This window comes from Alosa pseudoharengus, unplaced genomic scaffold, assembly GCF_046254945.1.
Source record: "Alosa pseudoharengus isolate Yale_2024_CS ecotype anadromous, Long Island Sound unplaced genomic scaffold, YU_APseudo_1.1 YU_APseudo_1.1_scf_5, whole genome shotgun sequence".
Taxonomy (NCBI): domain Eukaryota; kingdom Metazoa; phylum Chordata; class Actinopteri; order Clupeiformes; family Clupeidae; genus Alosa; species Alosa pseudoharengus.
In genome coordinates this window covers 15626275-15643816 of record NW_027468837.1, presented here as the reverse complement: position 1 = coordinate 15643816, position 17542 = coordinate 15626275, and the positions used below count along the sequence as shown (strand labels likewise).

The 17542-nt window shown below is 42.6% G+C and overlaps 1 protein-coding gene across 1 annotated transcript; it reads left to right on the top strand.

Moving 5' to 3' along the window:
• Positions 1 to 7469: 7469 nt before the first annotated feature.
• snai1a (snail family zinc finger 1a) lies at positions 7470 to 11213 on the top strand. Its single transcript, XM_076268116.1, has 3 exons — positions 7470 to 7780; positions 8245 to 8790; positions 10081 to 11213. Exons 1-3 carry the CDS (start codon positions 7705 to 7707, stop codon positions 10263 to 10265), a joined length of 807 nt encoding a protein of 268 aa, XP_076124231.1. The 5' UTR covers positions 7470 to 7704; the 3' UTR covers positions 10266 to 11213.
• The last annotated feature ends 6329 nt before the right edge of the window (positions 11214 to 17542 follow it).

The window sequence follows — 17542 nt, the reverse complement described above, 5'->3', positions numbered from 1 at the left end:
GAATTTATAGTATAAATCAGCCCTTATATCATTACCGAAGTTATACTGAGCATCTGCCAAATGCAGTGTAACGGCTACCAGGCAGTCAGGGCACACAAGATGAACTAGGATTGTACATTTATTTCCACAATGAACCTGATCAAACACAAACGTTTCTGTGATCAAATACAAAGGTCTTCTGAATTACAACAACAAAGCAAGAGCCGCACCGCGTTACATGAGCTACATAGAACTATTAAACAATCACTACACAATCGTACACTATCAGCGCTTGCTAGCAAGCGAGGCATGCCAGACAGAATGTTCACGCACATGGAACTATAGCTAATTAGCGTTCGTTAATGCTAGTCAACGTTAACGTTGGCTAATGATCACGTTAACGCTAGCTAATGCCAAGCTAAGCCATCAAAATACTGACACGTTAGCATTAACTTACTTAGCTTAAGCTCTTCAAAGTGAAAAATTCGCGCAAAGTTGCAAACTTTTCATTACCATTAAGGGCAAAGTTTTAGTTAACTAAAATGTTTACAAGATGGTGCTACTGCAATTAGCACAAGTTGCGGTGGCGTGTAACAGTGTGGTGGTATAGTTAGTTTAGTTTACCATCGAATGAAAAAAAGAACAAGAAAAAATATTGATATCAAACTATTACTTTAACATACGATATATTAATTACTTACCGAACAACATAGATTTGTTGAGGACCGAGTGTGGACAGCAGGAGAGACTCTTGAGATTCTGTCGGTGCCGGTGGTCGGTGCATGTGAGGAAATGAGGGCGGGGGTGACGTTCACACGTTGAGTGTCACGGCCAGGTTCAGAGTTACAGAGTTGTCAAATCAGGTATGACACTTGAAGTGTCAATTTAAAAGCACTCCGTCATGACACTTTGTTTTTACACTAACTATATATCAACAGAGAGTTGAATATGTGGGATTTGACTCTATTCAGAGTATAATTAACTCTACCCTCCTTAAAAAATCACTGACACCAAAAAAATAACTCTTTTCAATTTGCTGTGTAGGGTAGGCTACGTTTATCTATGGCTGACCGTTTTTACGTTTAGAAAGTAGGCTACGCATGTTCTTTTTATAGCGCAACACGACCTGTCCTTAACCATATCGCAACCTCTTGTCAACCTTATACAATCTGTTGCTGAAGACAAAAGCGCCGTCTCCAGATTGTCGTTACAAATGCGCAGACCTCCTGCATGAGCACACACAGTATTGCTGCTCATTGGAAAACTGAGTTGTCTGTAAAACTCAAAATTACCATGTTATCATTAAATGCGGATGGGGCAACAAATGGAAATATGAACAATATCTAGAATGTTCTGATTTGTTACTTTGATGAGGAAATGGGAAGTCTTGCAAACTTGATTTTATAGATTTTACTTGGTGTTGAATTGCATATTAACAAGAAAAAAATCTCCCCTTTAAACACTTTTGGCCTGAAGTAATTAAATAAGAGTGTGTTAATTCTACAATATTGCTGCAGTAGAAAAGAACAGCAATGGCTAATCAGCAATGGTCAGGGATGGTACTAAAATATATTTTTGTTCATCAGGAAAACTCAATCTCAATCAAGAACACTCTCAATTCGCCTTATTCACATGGCGGCCATTGGCGGCTAAAACGAGGCTAGGGTACACAAACCATAGGATTGTTATGTTCTATGCATTCACCTGTAGGTGGCATTAATTATATAGTAAGTGTACCCTGTAGCCTCGTTTTGGTTTAAACAATGGCCGCTGTGTGAATAAGGCGAATACTCCCTTTACTTTGCTGTTTGCATCTTTTTGTACATTAAAAACCAATAGGTCGCGACCGCAAAAGGGGTGCTATCTCTATAGGTAGATATGAACAACGTATGACTTATGGCCTGAAAAAAGTTCAGTCAAACGATTTTTTTTCACTTTAATCCCTGAGGCTGGCACAAGTAATAAACATACGATTTGTCCCATATGAAAGACTTCAGATAAAACATATGCCGCATACCTGCTCAGCATGAAGTCTAGTTCTAAAAGACAGGGTCACTGGTGTGGAGGCAACTAATCCCCGACCTTAGCCATATATTTCACCAGGAGTTAAGGCTTGTGTGATCACAATCTTCCATAGTTCTGTCATAACAGCCTTTGACAGTTGGTTGGAATGTTGAGAATGATTCACAGAGGTAGTAGACACGTTTTTGTAAATAAAAAACATATGTTTATGTTTGTAGTTCTTAGTAGACACTTATGTTCATAGCGACCTATAATGACATCAATAAATATTACATTAACATATAATAAGCAGTTTGAAGTAAAGTCATATATCCTACTTATAGTTTTTCATAATTGCTAAAACCCATGTTTTCAAACCTTCCACCCTTTTCTCAAAACAAAAACAATCATAAAACACATTTTTCAAAACACCACACACACTTTTCTACCTTCGGCAAAAATTCTACTTTCTATTCTCTATATAGGTATAGACCATAGACTGTCTATATGGTACAGACCCTTTCAATCTGTTCCTTGAGGATTTATGGTTCAAATGTTCAGAACCAATACAGATACCTTGAAATTTGAAATGAAAATGATTGGACTTTTGCGTAATGTTCTACAAAAAGTCGACTTTACGTAAAACTATGAATATATAGGCCTATGAATATACTTGTCCAACTGCCCCCCCCCCCCCCCCCCCCCCCCCACCAACACACACACACACACACACAAAACTCCATGTACATCTGGTCATTGTATTTTGCTTCATTTTTCTGGTTGGCTGGGAAATACCATATTCACAACAGCAAATATTTGGGATATCTCTGAGATGACTTTCACTCTTGTATGGAAATATACTGTACATAGAAGCCCATGAAAGACAGAAGAGCTTTAGGTTAGGTTTTGAGCAACAGTGTGTACATGATGAATCCAAAATGTCATATTATGACAAAAGTGTTTATAATGTGAGGTGAATGTTTGCTTTATAGATGTGTTTATGACATTTTGAATGTTGTGTATCATTTTGCTGGAGATTTGAGGCATTTTATCATTTTGTGTGAGCAATTGTGGGTTTTGTGTGTAGAGTTTTGAAAAATAGACACAGAGTTTTTAAAATGTGTGTAAACAGTTGTAAAAAACTGTAATTGATGACAACATTAAAAGGAATCAAACGTGTAGCGATGATGAAATTATAGAATACATGATACAATCTCAACAAGCAGGGAGCAGTGTTGTAGTCAAGTCACTATGCCTCGAGTCCGAGTCCAGGTTCGAGTCTCCAGTGTTCAAGTCCGAGTCAAGTCCAAGTCATTAAAAAAAATTCCAAGTCAAGTCCGAGTCGAGTCCACTACTCATCCGAGTCAAGTCCGAGTCGAGTCACTATTAAATGAAAAACTGACAACCTTCAGGGCATTCATGTCTCCAGGCATTTGGCACCATTAAAGTTACAGTTTTTTACAATTGTTTACACACGTTTTTAAAACTCTGTGTCTATTTTTCAAAACTCCACACACAAAACCCACAACTGCTCACACAAAATGCAAAATGCCTCAAATCTCCAGCAAAATGACACACTACATTCAAAATGTCAAAAACACATGTTTAAATCAAACATTCGCCTCACATTACAAACACTTTTGTCAAAATATGACATTTTGGATACATCATATACACACTGTTGCTCAAAACCTAACGCTCTTCTGTCTTTCATAGGCTTTATGTATTTCATTACAAGAGTGAAAGTTACGGTACAGAGAGAAGTTGAAATACACGGAATTATTGAAACCAAAAATAGTGATTTTTCGCAAATAATTTGCTGTTGCAAATACAGTATTTTACAGCAACAAGAACAAAGCAAAGCAAAATACAATGACCACCAGATGTACATGGAGCTCTGAAAAAGCTGATCTTGCCTAAGACGGAAATGACTGACTACTATCAAATCACTTTGCTTTTTCCAAAGAAAAGTGTGTGTGTGTGTGTTTATGTGTGTTGGGGGTGGGGGGGGTGTGTATGTATTCATAGGTCTATAGAAAAAATTATTGAGCTAATGGTAACTTGGGGAGACACAAAAATATAGTAAAAAAGACAAGTTTTACTGTACATAAAGTCGACTTTTTGTAGAACATTCCTTTCAAAATATCTGCATTGGTTCTGAACATTTCAACCGTATTGGATTTCAATCCATACCTACATAGAGAGTACAGTATGTCTACTCATAGGCCTATACTAAGGCAATGATTGGATGGTGTTCAGTAAAGTAATGAGTGTTTACACATGTGAAGAGAAAAAGTGAAGCACTGGTGATTTAGTGTGGCATTTTGATGGGTTGTGTTTAAAGAACGAAATCAAGTTACGTCCTGTTAGATTTTTGTGTGTTAGGTAGAAAATTGTGTGTGGTGTTTTGCAAAATGTGTTTTAGTCAATTGAAAACTGAGTCAAACACTGAGAATTAGTGTATGGTTTTGCAGATTTGGTGTCAGGTTATGATGTTTGGAGAACATGTTTAGAAAATTGTGTGACAAGCAAAGATTTAGTGTGTTTTTGACATTTTGAATGTAGTGTGTCATTTTGCTGGAGATTTGAGGCATTTTGCATTTTGTGCGAGCAATTGTGGGTTTTGTGTGTGGAGTTTTGAAAAATATACACAGAGTTTTGAAAACGTGTGTAAACAATTGTAAAAAACTGTAGTAATTTAGATATTAAAATCCTATACCAAATAATATTCTAATGACATATTACAATTATAGCCTAATGACATGACAAAAAGTCGAGTCCTCGTCTCAATTTCCGAGTCTGCATGGTCTGAATGTACGAGTCCTAGTCCAAGTTTGAGTCATTCAGTGCTCAAGTCCAAGTCAAGTCACGAGTCTCTAAATTTAGCTCATGACTCGGACTCGAGTCCGAGTCCTGGACTCGAGTACTACAACACTGGCAGGGAGATAATGAAGGGCAGTAGTTCTACTCAAACTACTTGCGCTATGGAAGATTGGTCAAATCTAGCAAATGGGAAAGTTTAAGTGGATGATGTGCGAGTGAAAGTAAGACATTAGAAAGACCTGCGAAAGTTAAGTTTTGATATAGTACAAAGAAGTAAAACTGGTGCTCTGAATAGCAATTCTGTTGTCTTTGAAAGTTTCTCCTATAGACGCATTTAACCGCAAATTTGGATTCACACCTGCTTTTACAAGGCCAAAATATTTCACCTCAGAGGAATTACATGTGCCCTCTTTGACTGATTAAATACCAGAAATGCATTCAACATGGGGGTGGTGTTTCACTTCCCGAGAGGACAATAACTCATACACATATTTAATGCTATGCAAATTCATATTTTCTAAATCAAAAATTAAATCACTGTTTTTTTCAGTCAGATTCATTGATTTCTTCTCTCTTGATAATTCACCATGTAAAATTCCTTCACACTCGCTTGCTAATAAAAGAGACTGGCTGGTTAATCATCCTTTTGGCACTACAAGAAGTGCTACATGATCAGCAGTGGCAACTGCAGTTCCGAAAACAGGTACAATTCATACACACTATCCTGCATACCAAAACATTTAGTCTCTCCATAACAGATCCCTTACAAGGGCATAGAGAGATGGACCACTTCTGTCCTTGGCAGTGTGGAGAGCAGGTGCCAGGAAAGCCCACACACACACACACACACACACACACACCCATGCACACATACATGCACGCATGCACACACACGCACGCACACACACACACACACACACACACACACACACACACACACACACACACACACACACACACAAACACAACTACAAACACAAACACACACACACACACACACACACACACAACTACAAACACAAACACAGACAGAGACACATACCAATAAATAGTCCCAACCCTGGCAAAATTGAGAAACCATATGTAAGATTGTGGTCAAAACTGGTACTACAATCACTTTCAAATTACTGTAGAGCGGTGTATCCACTCTGACTGGCAGAGCTGGCAACCCGGAATGCGAAACACTACTGACTTCGTGATTAGTAGATAGGTGGACGGTGGTGCATCAGGCCAAAACACAACATGACAACATCAACATCAGTTGAGGGCTGCAACTTCACTTTTTAAATGACAATATCCTGGCCGGACTACTGTTGTCAGTGATATAAGTATTTGAAATGAACATGATTTCTTAATGTCTAGTGACATATCAGGGCCATTTTATGATTAATTGAAGTGCATTCTTACATACGGTTCCTTTAACTGATGTTTTTTTTCTTCTGAGAACATTAACAAATAATACATCCCACTGGTTGTGTGTTACATTGTGTTAGGGCCTAGAGAGCCACTGGGATTTCAATCAGATGTGTGACATTGGTAAAGTGGAGGAGATAAAGGAAAGCATAGTACTGCATTCAACATCAAGCTTGATATAGGAACAGCTTGTGGATGTCTCATTTTGTGCTTTTTGGGGGCATTCTGTACATTCATGATCTACTTATTTTAACCTAGAAACCTAAATGCTTTTATTCTATCTGTTATATTTGTTATTGTAACACTTTACTGTAATTGAACCATCTGGAGACCTCCTCTGTTTTGCTGCCACCTTGTGTTATGTCGTGAGGGTGTGGCCATTCCCTGTCGAGCTGCATTAACCATCTTTTGACAGAAGGGGGTGCACTTTCTCTTCCCAAATAATAACACTCTGAATGCGCACCGTGATTTCATTTGCCAAAGAGTTGCAGGGTGCGCTGGTTTGTTGACAGATATGCATGTGAGATTTCCTTTGCCTCTGCCCCTGTGCCTCCGTGATACATTGTCACCTGTCAGCCATTTATCCAGTTGGAATATTTTAGTCTGACATTGATACGGGGTTCGTTTCTGGAAGGGACTATTGTTAACCTACTAAAGTCTTCTTTTATGTAGCCTAGTGCGTGAACCAGCTGGAACATTTTGCCAGTCTACCATTCCCATATTCTGTATTTAAGTGATCAAACTGTAACTTGACTAACCTATTAAGCAGCCTATTCACGAACTGGCGTCAGGAAACTGCTTTTGTCAGCTGGTGACAAATTTCTGTTTTTATCTGTAGGAATAAAATGCAGTATGTGGCAAAGGTGGTCTGGTGTCTGAGTATATCTATTAACATATCTGTAGGCCTACATTTTGCAATAGTGTGTCGATGAGCCCTGTTGCATTTGAATGGTCTCCACTTTGATTATGTGAGCAGGTGGACAAAGCAGCTCCAAGTATGTGTTTAGCATCACCAACTTAGATCAGCTAACTTGTCCATGGGACATTCGCTATAATGCTCGGGCAAATGATTTGCATAGTCATCAGTCAAATACGCTAATCGCCCTTCTTGCTGCAGTTTACACCTTTCGCTGAGCGCACTGAGAAATGTGCCACCAATGACGCTGCTGGGCTGCGGTGGAGGGCTGTGCCTCAGGGCGGGACTCAACCACCATACACCCACTCTCCTGACAGACAGTTTTAGATGAGTAGCCTGTAGACTGACTAATTGTGAACATGTTGACTGGGAACTAGCGGCCGCTCTGACTAATTAGAGTTCGAAGACATCAGTAAATACGCATCACATTCCATGAGGACTTTGCACTTAGAAATCTAATATTTCAGCCAGAGTCGGAGAGTTTGGACTCAGTTTTCAATTCCTCTACTGCCAAAGTTACTCTGAGGCGTCGACTATCGTGCACTGAAGGGACATAACTTTGAAAGATCATCATGCCTCGGTCTTTTCTCGTGAAAAAGTATTTTACCAACAAGAGACCTAATTACAGCGAACTTGAAGATCAAAATGGTAAGTTTTAAAAACACAGACTACTAATATATATATTTTTTATTCTCAATGATATTTTTAGTATGTAGGTCATGTGTAGACCACTCCTTTGGTTAATGTGTCGTTTCGTAATTATTTTCCAACATTAATATTCATTACAGAAATAAAAACATAACATTGGAAAATGAGAAAACTGGAAAACATGTCGTGTATAACGGTCTTCAAATTTGGTTATATCCTACTTGTTGAGTGTTTAGGAAAGGGCGCCTGTTCGACTAGCAGTAGTTCATCATTCCATGTAAGGAATTTTCAAACCAGACAGACCACCTATTATTTAACGTCTCTCTGCACGAAAAACGAGTCGATGCACATGAAGAGCATGCGCTGATTAAATATTTAAGAGGGAGTATGTAAAATTCTGTTCAGTTGATTGTTTGACTAAACAAATATCTCGAATGCAAACCGTCTCCCTCTACCCATCCTAGACGCCCCTATGGAGAGGTACCCGCTGGCTGAGCTAGCCCCAGGCGACAGCAGCCTGCCCGTGACCTGCATTACCGCTGGTCTACTATGGGACGTGAGTCTCCTCCCAGCCCTGCAACTCCCCATGTCTCCGGCTAGCCTGTCCTCTGCCACGGCTCCCCTGGACCTCAGCTCTCCTTCCAGCTTCAGCGGCACCAACAGCAGCAGCAGCAGCACCAGCAGTAGTAGTGGGGAGGAAGATGAGGGGGGTCGTACCTCTGACCCCCCCAGCCCTGAGTCCACAGAGAACTACAGGCCCCCCCAGCGCCAGCGCCGGGCCACCAGCGGCAAGAGCCGGGCAGGTGCTAGGGATGAGCAGCGGGAGGCCACGGTGGTGACCGCTGCTGCCAGGCCGGCCTTCTTCTGCAAGCACTGTCCCAAAGAGTACACAAGTCTAGGCGCCCTGAAGATGCACATCCGCTCACACACGCTGCCCTGCGTGTGCCCCACCTGCGGCAAGGCCTTCTCCCGGCCGTGGCTGCTGAGGGGCCACATCCGCACTCACACAGGTGAGGAAAACACACATACACACATACACACACATACATACAGGGACACAGCTCCGCTCATGGGATCTGCTGTCAGCTCTTCACAGAGTAACAAACGTCTCCAGACTTGTCTGACATGCACTGAATCACTGCCAAATGCTGGTGTTTTAGTTCGGCAGGTTATGTGTGATAAAGACAGACCATTCCCACACAATGTTGAAACAGAAAGCAGGTTTGGTGACACCTAGCAGATGAGTGGAGATATAGCATAACAGAGATGATCTTGACAGCTTAACTTGGATTGTTGTTTTGAAAGTTGTGAAGACATTCAAAGTCTCCAGAACTGATCCGTTTCTTATCCTGAACCGAATGCTAGCGTTATAGTTTAAAACCCAGCTAGTACTTTTATGTAATAGCTTTAAGTGCTAGCCTGTGCTACCTCTCCTTCAGATCATTCTCTTTCCCATGATCAAGTGCTGAACCCATTCATAGGCCTTGTTCCCAGTATTAGCAGTGTGGAGTGAATTGAAGTCTGGGAAGCTCTGCTAGTTGATTAGCTTCACCCCCACTGTGGTTAGGCAGACAGCAATCACATGTAATGGGTCTTTAGGCCATTGCTCATTGATCTGGCATTGTGTCAGTAGCACTCTGGAACAATGCATCTATGGGGCTAATCCAATCGGCAACCCTCAAGGAGAATGGTGCAACTCCATGAGAACAAGGAGATCAAGGGGACTCCCACGTCTTATCGTTTACACTCGCAAGTCACTTGTTTTCCCTGCATTTTAATTAAATTAGTGGCCTGATTCAGTCAAGGTTAGTTATCAGCTGCCCTGTAAATAGAGAACTGTGTGCTTGCTGGATGGAAGTGGTGGATGCTGGTACTTTGTACTGTGTATGCACTTCATTGACAGCCCCACATTGATTGCAAAGCTGTTTGCGATTGCAGCAGCCCTAACCCCCAGATCTGCACTCTGCTTGACATGTTTGCATACAGATGTTGGGACGGTTGGGAAGGCACAGCCTTGTTGCACAGTATTTGCATCAGAGTTAAGATATTTCAGGGACATTGTTAACCTCATAGGAAGTCTGTTTGTTTGTCTCATGGTTTCTTAGATAAATAATCCAACACATTTACATCTAAATGTATCATCGATCTAGCAAAAGGAATCATTTAAGTCCAGATAATGCCACGTGGGGTGAAAATGTAGGGCATTTATTGATTGATTTGTTTGTGGTATGTGTTGATAGTTGGTCATTGTAGGCTAGTTTATAATCTCTCTTTTTCTCTCTCTCTCTTTTTCAACAAAGGCGAGCGCCCCTTCTCCTGCCCGCACTGTAACCGTGCGTTTGCTGACCGCTCCAACCTGCGGGCCCACCTGCAGACACACGCTGACGTGAAGAAGTACCAGTGCAGCACCTGTTCGCGCACCTTCAGCCGCATGTCCCTGCTACAGAAGCACAGCTCCGCTGGCTGCAGCGTGCCTACGATCTGACCGCAATGCATTCTGGAAGAACACAGGAGAAAAGGGGGTTGGGTCGGGAAGGGGAAGGTGGTCACCTTTGCCCCCTCCCCCACCCACTTAACTCCCCCACAAACACATTACCAAAGAAAAACGAAAGCGTCGGTCTGCACCTTTAAGTGCAGTCATTTTACCCACAGCGGAACATTTCTCTCTCGGTACTGGAGAGACTGGGTTTTTTTGGACAGTGGGTTTCTCTGTTGCTGAAAATGCAAAGCCAAGAAATGTGTGCCTTCGAGAGCGCGACTGACCAGCAGCTGTTCACCATTCGGCTGTGACTCCCTCCCTCCCTCGCTCGTTCGCTCTCTCCTTCCCTCCCTCCCTCCCTCCCACCGTCTCGCTCTCTGCCCCGTCCATCAAAATGCTCCCTGGAGCGGCAGACTAGGGAGCGGTGCCCTGGTGGAGAAATGGTGCTTCTCTGACTAATTGTTATTCCAGAGCGGCCTTCGGTGCCGGCTGACGGAGACAACCACTGACCAGGGACAGCTGCCGTCAGGTGGGGGGTGGGTTTGGGGTGGGGGCAAGGCTGTGGGGAAGGTCTGTGTTTTTTCTGTTTCCTCTCCTCTTCTCTCTCAGACACATCCATGCACACACATTTAGGCTACTCACTAATTCTCTCTCTTTCTCACACACACACACACACACACACACACACACACGCACAGCTGTTCCCTGTGGTGTAGCATAAAGACAGGGTGCTAACAGGTGTAGTGGTACTGGCCTTCACAGGGCTGATAACAGGTGAGTTCCACTTGTTGTTTTGCAAAAGCAGAGCAGAGGGAGATAGAATGATGCAGATGGGATGTTGTTGCTGTTTGGTGTAAACTTAGTAGGAAGGATTATCACATAGTTCTTGTGAGACCAAAGATATGAACAGACCTCCTTGAGGTCCTTTTTTTTTTTTAAAAAAAGAAAGAAAAACCTCATTGGTTATTTAAAGATGTGCATCTGCCAATGCTTTGTCTGATTGACTCTGTTTTTCAAGTAATGCACTCAGATCTACCACAAAGTGTTAATGGTTCCCTCCAGATTCCTGATAAGAGTTTAAAAGCAGGACAACTGAGAGGAAATCACCAAGCCATATTTTATACTTTGATTTGTATTTCTATGATAAGATGTTATTTCTTAACCAAAGAATTGATTTAATACCTCAGTAGGTTGTCACATGTTGGCTGCAGTATTAGTATTTGGTGTAAAATGAATTTTGAAGTAATTTACCTTCATAATTGGGACCATTCAGATGGATTCGTAATGAAAACTCTTTCTTGGACCTGATTATAGAGCATTCCTGACTGTTCCTTGTAATGATCGGGTCATGTTGGCTTGCAGGTTCACAGCTTTTGTGTGTCTTAAAAACCTGATTATTAATGATTTTATACATTTCTGAAGTATTCTGTAAACCAAAAAGTACAGTGCAATCTCGAAAGTGTTTTTTGTAATCATGTTAAATGTCAATTTATAAAATATGTGATTTTCTCTCCCCTTTGCCCTTGCCCCTAAATTCACATTTCAATAAAATTATTTATGTTTGTAAAAAAAAAGAAATGTTCCTCTCATCTTTCCTATTCCAAAGACTAACGGATAACACCTACCAAACATGGTGAAAATCACAGACCAATTCCTCATTCTGACCAAGGTAGTTGCTTATGTAAAGTACAAGAATCAGTTCTGTTTATCCCAGGACGGTCTGTACAGTTTTAGTCTAAAAACGGACTCGTAACGGCTGAATTGATTCAGAGGGGAACCACTTCAGCAGGCTCCACCTCAAAGACAGCACAGGAACGAGATCACCACTGCAGGCAGTCCAGCAGCACAGCTAACACGCTAGCTGAGCCAAAACCATGAGATGCTATTTTCAGTGAAGGCTCTGGATAAATATATCTGCTGAGGGACTCAATGTAAATGTTACCCATAGAGCAGTAATTCTGTCAGCACCCTGCATATCAATGCTCAAAGACAGTTTATCTCTGTCTATCTTTAACTGCACAAACCACATGAAGGAAGTCTGGAGGTAATTAAGGAGGGTGGAGTGGTGAGTTAGCGGGGATAAATCCTCGATCTCTATCGGAAGCTTAAGTAGAGCCGGTACTTTTCATTTGAGGGGCTTTTTGTGAAGTTGTGAAGTTGCGAAAGCACAATGGAAAGTGGACACACACCTGCCAGTTAACAGGGTAACTGTAGTTATTGTGTGTGTCCAGCAGTGAGTGAAACTGAATAAGTGTGTGTGTGCGTGTGTGTGCGTGTGCGTGTGCGTGTGCGTGTGTGTGTGTGTGTGTGTGTGTTTGCATTTGTCACCAATGTTTGTCAAGTGGCAGGTGGACAGGTGAACACAGGGTGTGACAAACGGAGACAACTGTGTGCACCTGCTCAGCTACAGAGCCTGTCACTCAATACCCTCCCACACACACACACACACACGCACACACACACACACACACACACACACACACACACATGCACACACACACAGAGGCATACACACAGTCTATGTAAATAAACCAGCTGACTCATTACTTGAAGTTGCTGTGTGTACGTATGCTTGGTCACTTGTGTGTGTCCAGCCATTTCCGCAATTCAAATACAGTCTAAAGAAATACTCCCTGAGCCAGCTCGGAATTTTTTCACCCTGTGTGTGTGTGTGTGTGTGTGTGTGTGTGTGTGTGTGTGTGCTTTTTTTAACCATATGCTGCTGAGGAAGGGCTGGTGGCTCGTTCAGTGAGCAGATCCTCAGAAACAGCCCCTAGCGCTGCTCTACGTCACCTCCTGAGCATCTGTTGAACTCCCATTCCAAGAGCCTCCGCTGCTTCACCAGCCAGCAGCAGTAAGTGCTGATGCATCATCAATAAGAACAAACCTCTCTCTCTCTCTCTCTATCTTTCTTTCTCTCTCGCTCTCCCCTTGGGCGACGGGGGGACTTGTGTGAACATCTCCGAGTGCCAGACGGTGACTCAGAGAACGCACGGTTGACTTTCCCATGGTGCTCTGGGTGCTTGAGGCCAGCAGGCAAGCAGGCAGGCAGACACGGCGCTAGGTGCGTAGGCAGAGGGTGAGGTAAACTCTTCCACTAGCTGTTCCTTTTATTGGAACAGTGTGTGTATGTGCGTGTATGAGTGTGTGTGTGTGTGTGTGTGTGTGTGTGTGTGTGTGTGTGTGTGTGTGTGTGTTTTGCTAAACACTCATGTATAACTTGTAATTTCCCTTCCTAGTCATCAAGATAGTTAAAGAGCTGACAGATATACAACACTGAGAATGGTGGTACGTGTCCAGGGCAGAAGGTAACAGTGAGGGAAGAGAGGCAGAGGAAGGATGCTTGACTCAACATCATCTGGGAGAACAGGACGCAGTGGAGGAGTGGGCCCTGCACTTTGTAGAGAGCGTCTGAGGACTGTGATTGGCTGTTTAACACTCCTGCGGGGAATACTGAAAAGGGGTGTGGGGGTGTGTGTGGGGGACATGTCTCCTGGAGAGCTCAATAAAACAAACCAGCTGTATGTGTATGACTGTGTGTGTGTGAGTGTGTGTGTGTGTGTGTGTGTGTGTGTATGACTGTGTGTGTGTGTGTGTATGACTGTGTGTGTGAGTGTGTGTATGTATATGTGTGTGTCTGTGTGTGTGTGTGTGTGTATGACTGTGTGTGTATGAGTGTGTGTTTATATGTGTGTGTGTGTGTGTGTGTGTTGAGTATGGGACAGAGCACAGGCAGGGAACAGACCTGTAATACCCAGAGGCATGGGTGTCGCTGGGGCTTTTATGAAATGACACCACTGGCTTGGCAGCCGTGAGCAACTCTCAGAAAATCTGATTACGCCGTCCGCTCAGACGTAGCAGAGAGGGCTTATCTTTGTGCCATGTGTATGTGTCATAAACAGACAGACACACATCCATGCACACACACACGCACAGGCACACACACACACACACACACACACACACACACACACACACACACACAGGCACACACACACACACATACACACACACCGACACACACACACCACACACACACACACACACACACACACACACACACACACACACACACACACAGCCTGCCAAAGGATAAGTCACAGTCTGTTTCAGGGTTTGCTGTCAGGAATCCAATGGAAGTGTTGGGGCAACATGTCAGCGAGCCACTGTGTCAAAGAGGATTCACTTTAATGCAAACCAATACAGAAATATCAGGCTGTGTATTTTTGTCCTTCTTTCTCTCTCTCTGTGTTGAAAAATGGAAACGGCGACTGTGTTCCCCTACGCTCATTCCACTGGGATAATAAGATGTTTGGCTATGAAACCTGATACCTTTTTCTGAACTGTGTGCTGCCTATTTCCAAGTGGCGGAACATTCTCTGTAATTTACCAAAAGTGGCTACAGCCCATGCCATAAAGAGAGTGTTTAACATTCCTAACTTCTCTCTCTCCCTCTCTCTCTCTCTCTTTCTCTCTCTTTCTCTCACTTGCTTGACTGTATGTATCTGTACTCACACAGCCTCTCTCTCTCTCTCCCACTTTCACTCTCTGCATATCTATTTATGTATGTGTGTGTGTTGAGAAAAAGAAGCCTTTCCCCCTCGCTTCACAAGGGGATCATCTCTCCTCCCCAAGCGCCTGTCTGCGCTCTGGGCAGGAAGCAAGAGTTTACATTGGCCTGCTCAGCAAAATAAGACGGCGCTGAAGAAGAAGAAGAAGAAGAGAGAGAGAGAGATACAGAGAGAGTGATGGAGATAAAGTGGGAAAGAGAAAAATAAAGAGTGGAGGAAGAAATGAGAGGAAAAAAATAATCTAGGCTGAAGTACATTCAATTGAGCACCCCTCCCCCCCGCTACCTTCGTTTTTTTTCTCCCTCTCTCCCTCTCTCTCTCTCTCTCTCTTGCTCCCTCCCACACGTTCTCTGTCCCAGCCCAATGAGGAGCCTGGGACAAGCCTGGGGGCCTGGGATACAGGAAGAAGCTGTCAGACTCCCATAAACATGACCCATCCTGCACCGATGACACAGAGGGCCCGGGGGGGGGGGGTGGGAGATGGGGGAAAGGGGGCGGGGGGTTAGTGGAGGGTCTCACTCACTCACTCCCACAGGCTGATCATGAGAGCCCACTTTACTGAGTCAAAGCCACTGAATACCAGGAAACAACGCTCGAGTGGGAATGTCCACGCTGTTGCACAGGCTGGCGCGAGCGGCAAGATTCCGGCATGTTTAATCATTCAGATGATCCTTCCATCCAAACATACAACATGGACTTGATGGATGTGTGGTCAACACTTGAGCTCCCTGAGAAGTGCATGTCCTTGGCAGTGGCAGAGTCTTGCTTAACGTGGTGGACCACCACTGGAGATTAAGCCACATTTCTGCAGTTTAGTTCAGAATAAATGATGACAGTGACGCAGATCAAAACTTGCTTCACTTTCCCATATGATGCATTTACTCCTATGTTAGAAATTGGAGGCATTCTGTGTGAGTTGTGAGATCAGAAAGCCTGAATTAATTAAATGAGGACACTGCATCCTTGAACTGTGCAGTGTGTTGCAGCTGTTGGAGGCATTCCTTTGGGGGTTTTAAAAGCACACACACACACACACACACACACACACACACACACACACACACACACACACACACACTCACACTCACACTTGACTTCATACTTCATGTAAAGCTGGTTTGAGGTTGCAAATGATTCTAAGCATTTCTACTGTAGTCAGTCCCTGGGATGACTTTGTAATGATGAAAATGAGTTTGTTAGAGACTGAAAATTTCCTTTTAAGCAGAAGCTATGTATCATCAGGGATTTTTTTTTTTTTTGGGGGGGGGGGGTTGCTGTTGACTTTACTTTGCTTACTAAGCTGCTGCTCTTTTGAATAGATATCAAACGCATATCTACAAATTTCCATGACCAAGCATTTGTCACACTTCCACATATCTGTTTGTTAAATAGCCCCTTATATGTCCCTCATTGAATTGGGATATCCTAATAAATAATATGCCCTGATATATCCCTCATAGGATTGGGAGGGCTCCCTATATTTATTGTTGTTATCACTCCTGAGTTGAGAGAAATTCCTGTATTTATACCCATGGTATGTATACTTGAACCATATCCAAGATGAACCAAAACATATATAAACCTATATGATACTGACAAAAAGAATAACAGCTACATTCCCACATTCAAACTATGTGGAGTTCAGTATGAGCAGTCGAACCAGGGCCCCAACATTGGGATTCACAGTAGGGGCCCAAGTTAAGGATTGTTTACATGACAATGACAATGTTTTGCATTGCGTTTTTTGAAAACATTTTATGCGGCAAATTATAGCCTACAATTTAACATTATTATCAAAACAATGGCACTTTGAGATTAGATAATCAGAATCAGAATCAGAATCAGCTTTATTGGCCAGGTTTGCGTAAACAAACAAAGAATTTGACTCTCAAAGTACAACACTCACTTAACATATAAGAATAAAAAAAAAAAAATAATAAAAATAATACAAACAGAACAGTATAATACACAAAAATAATTTTAAAAAAAGAATACAAACAGAACAGTAATGTATCAACATCAGCCAAATATGGTTACAGAAAACAGAATTTCCCCAGTGAAGTAAACATTTTTATCATCCTGTTTATGTTGTTGTGTGTGGTGTCATAAGCTACTGGGACCTTGAATTTCCCATTGGGGATCAATAAAGTATCTATCTATCTATCTATCTATCTATCTACATTGGAAACTGTTTTCAAAAATGTGCATTGTCAGAACTCTTTTCCACCAGCCATGTGGACAACATGCAAAAAACACAACAAAAGTCAGTTTTCACTGTTGTCGTGTGGACGGGCCCTTACAAGGCATAACTGATCCTCTGTGTTCTGCCCAGCAGGGCGTCCACGTGGTGGGTCTGAGTGTTTCAAGAGGAACACTGTTTTTTACCCACACTAAGGCAATACAGGCGTGTAGGGAGAGCTTACGCTCCTCTGAGATGCTCTAACTAGGCTTGAGAAAGTCTTAATGGTCAAAAGCGCAATATTCACTGTGAAATGTAACTTCTGAACTAGCATGTCACAGGACGAATGCATTGGTCCAAGGAGAGCGGAAGAAAGAGAGAGAGAGAGAAAGAGAGAGAGAGAGAGAGAGAGAGAGAGAGACAGAGGAAACAAAAACACATGATATTAAAATAAAAGACTTATTCCGCAATCACTGAAGTCATTCATTTATTTATTTGAACGTCGTCACAAATCAAGACAAGACTTATCAGCA

What these genes read in the sequence shown, in the direction of transcription:
- snai1a (XM_076268116.1), top strand. Translation starts at nt 7,705, where the DNA reads ATGCCTCGGTCTTTTCTCGTGAAAAAGTATTTTACCAACAAGAGACCT. An exon ending in CGAACTTGAAGATCAAAATG is followed by an intron (nt 7,781 to 8,244) that starts GTAAGTTTTAAA and finishes TACCCATCCTAG; the next exon opens with ACGCCCCTATGGAGAGGTAC. An exon ending in CCACATCCGCACTCACACAG is followed by an intron (nt 8,791 to 10,080) that starts GTGAGGAAAACA and finishes TTTTCAACAAAG; the next exon opens with GCGAGCGCCCCTTCTCCTGC.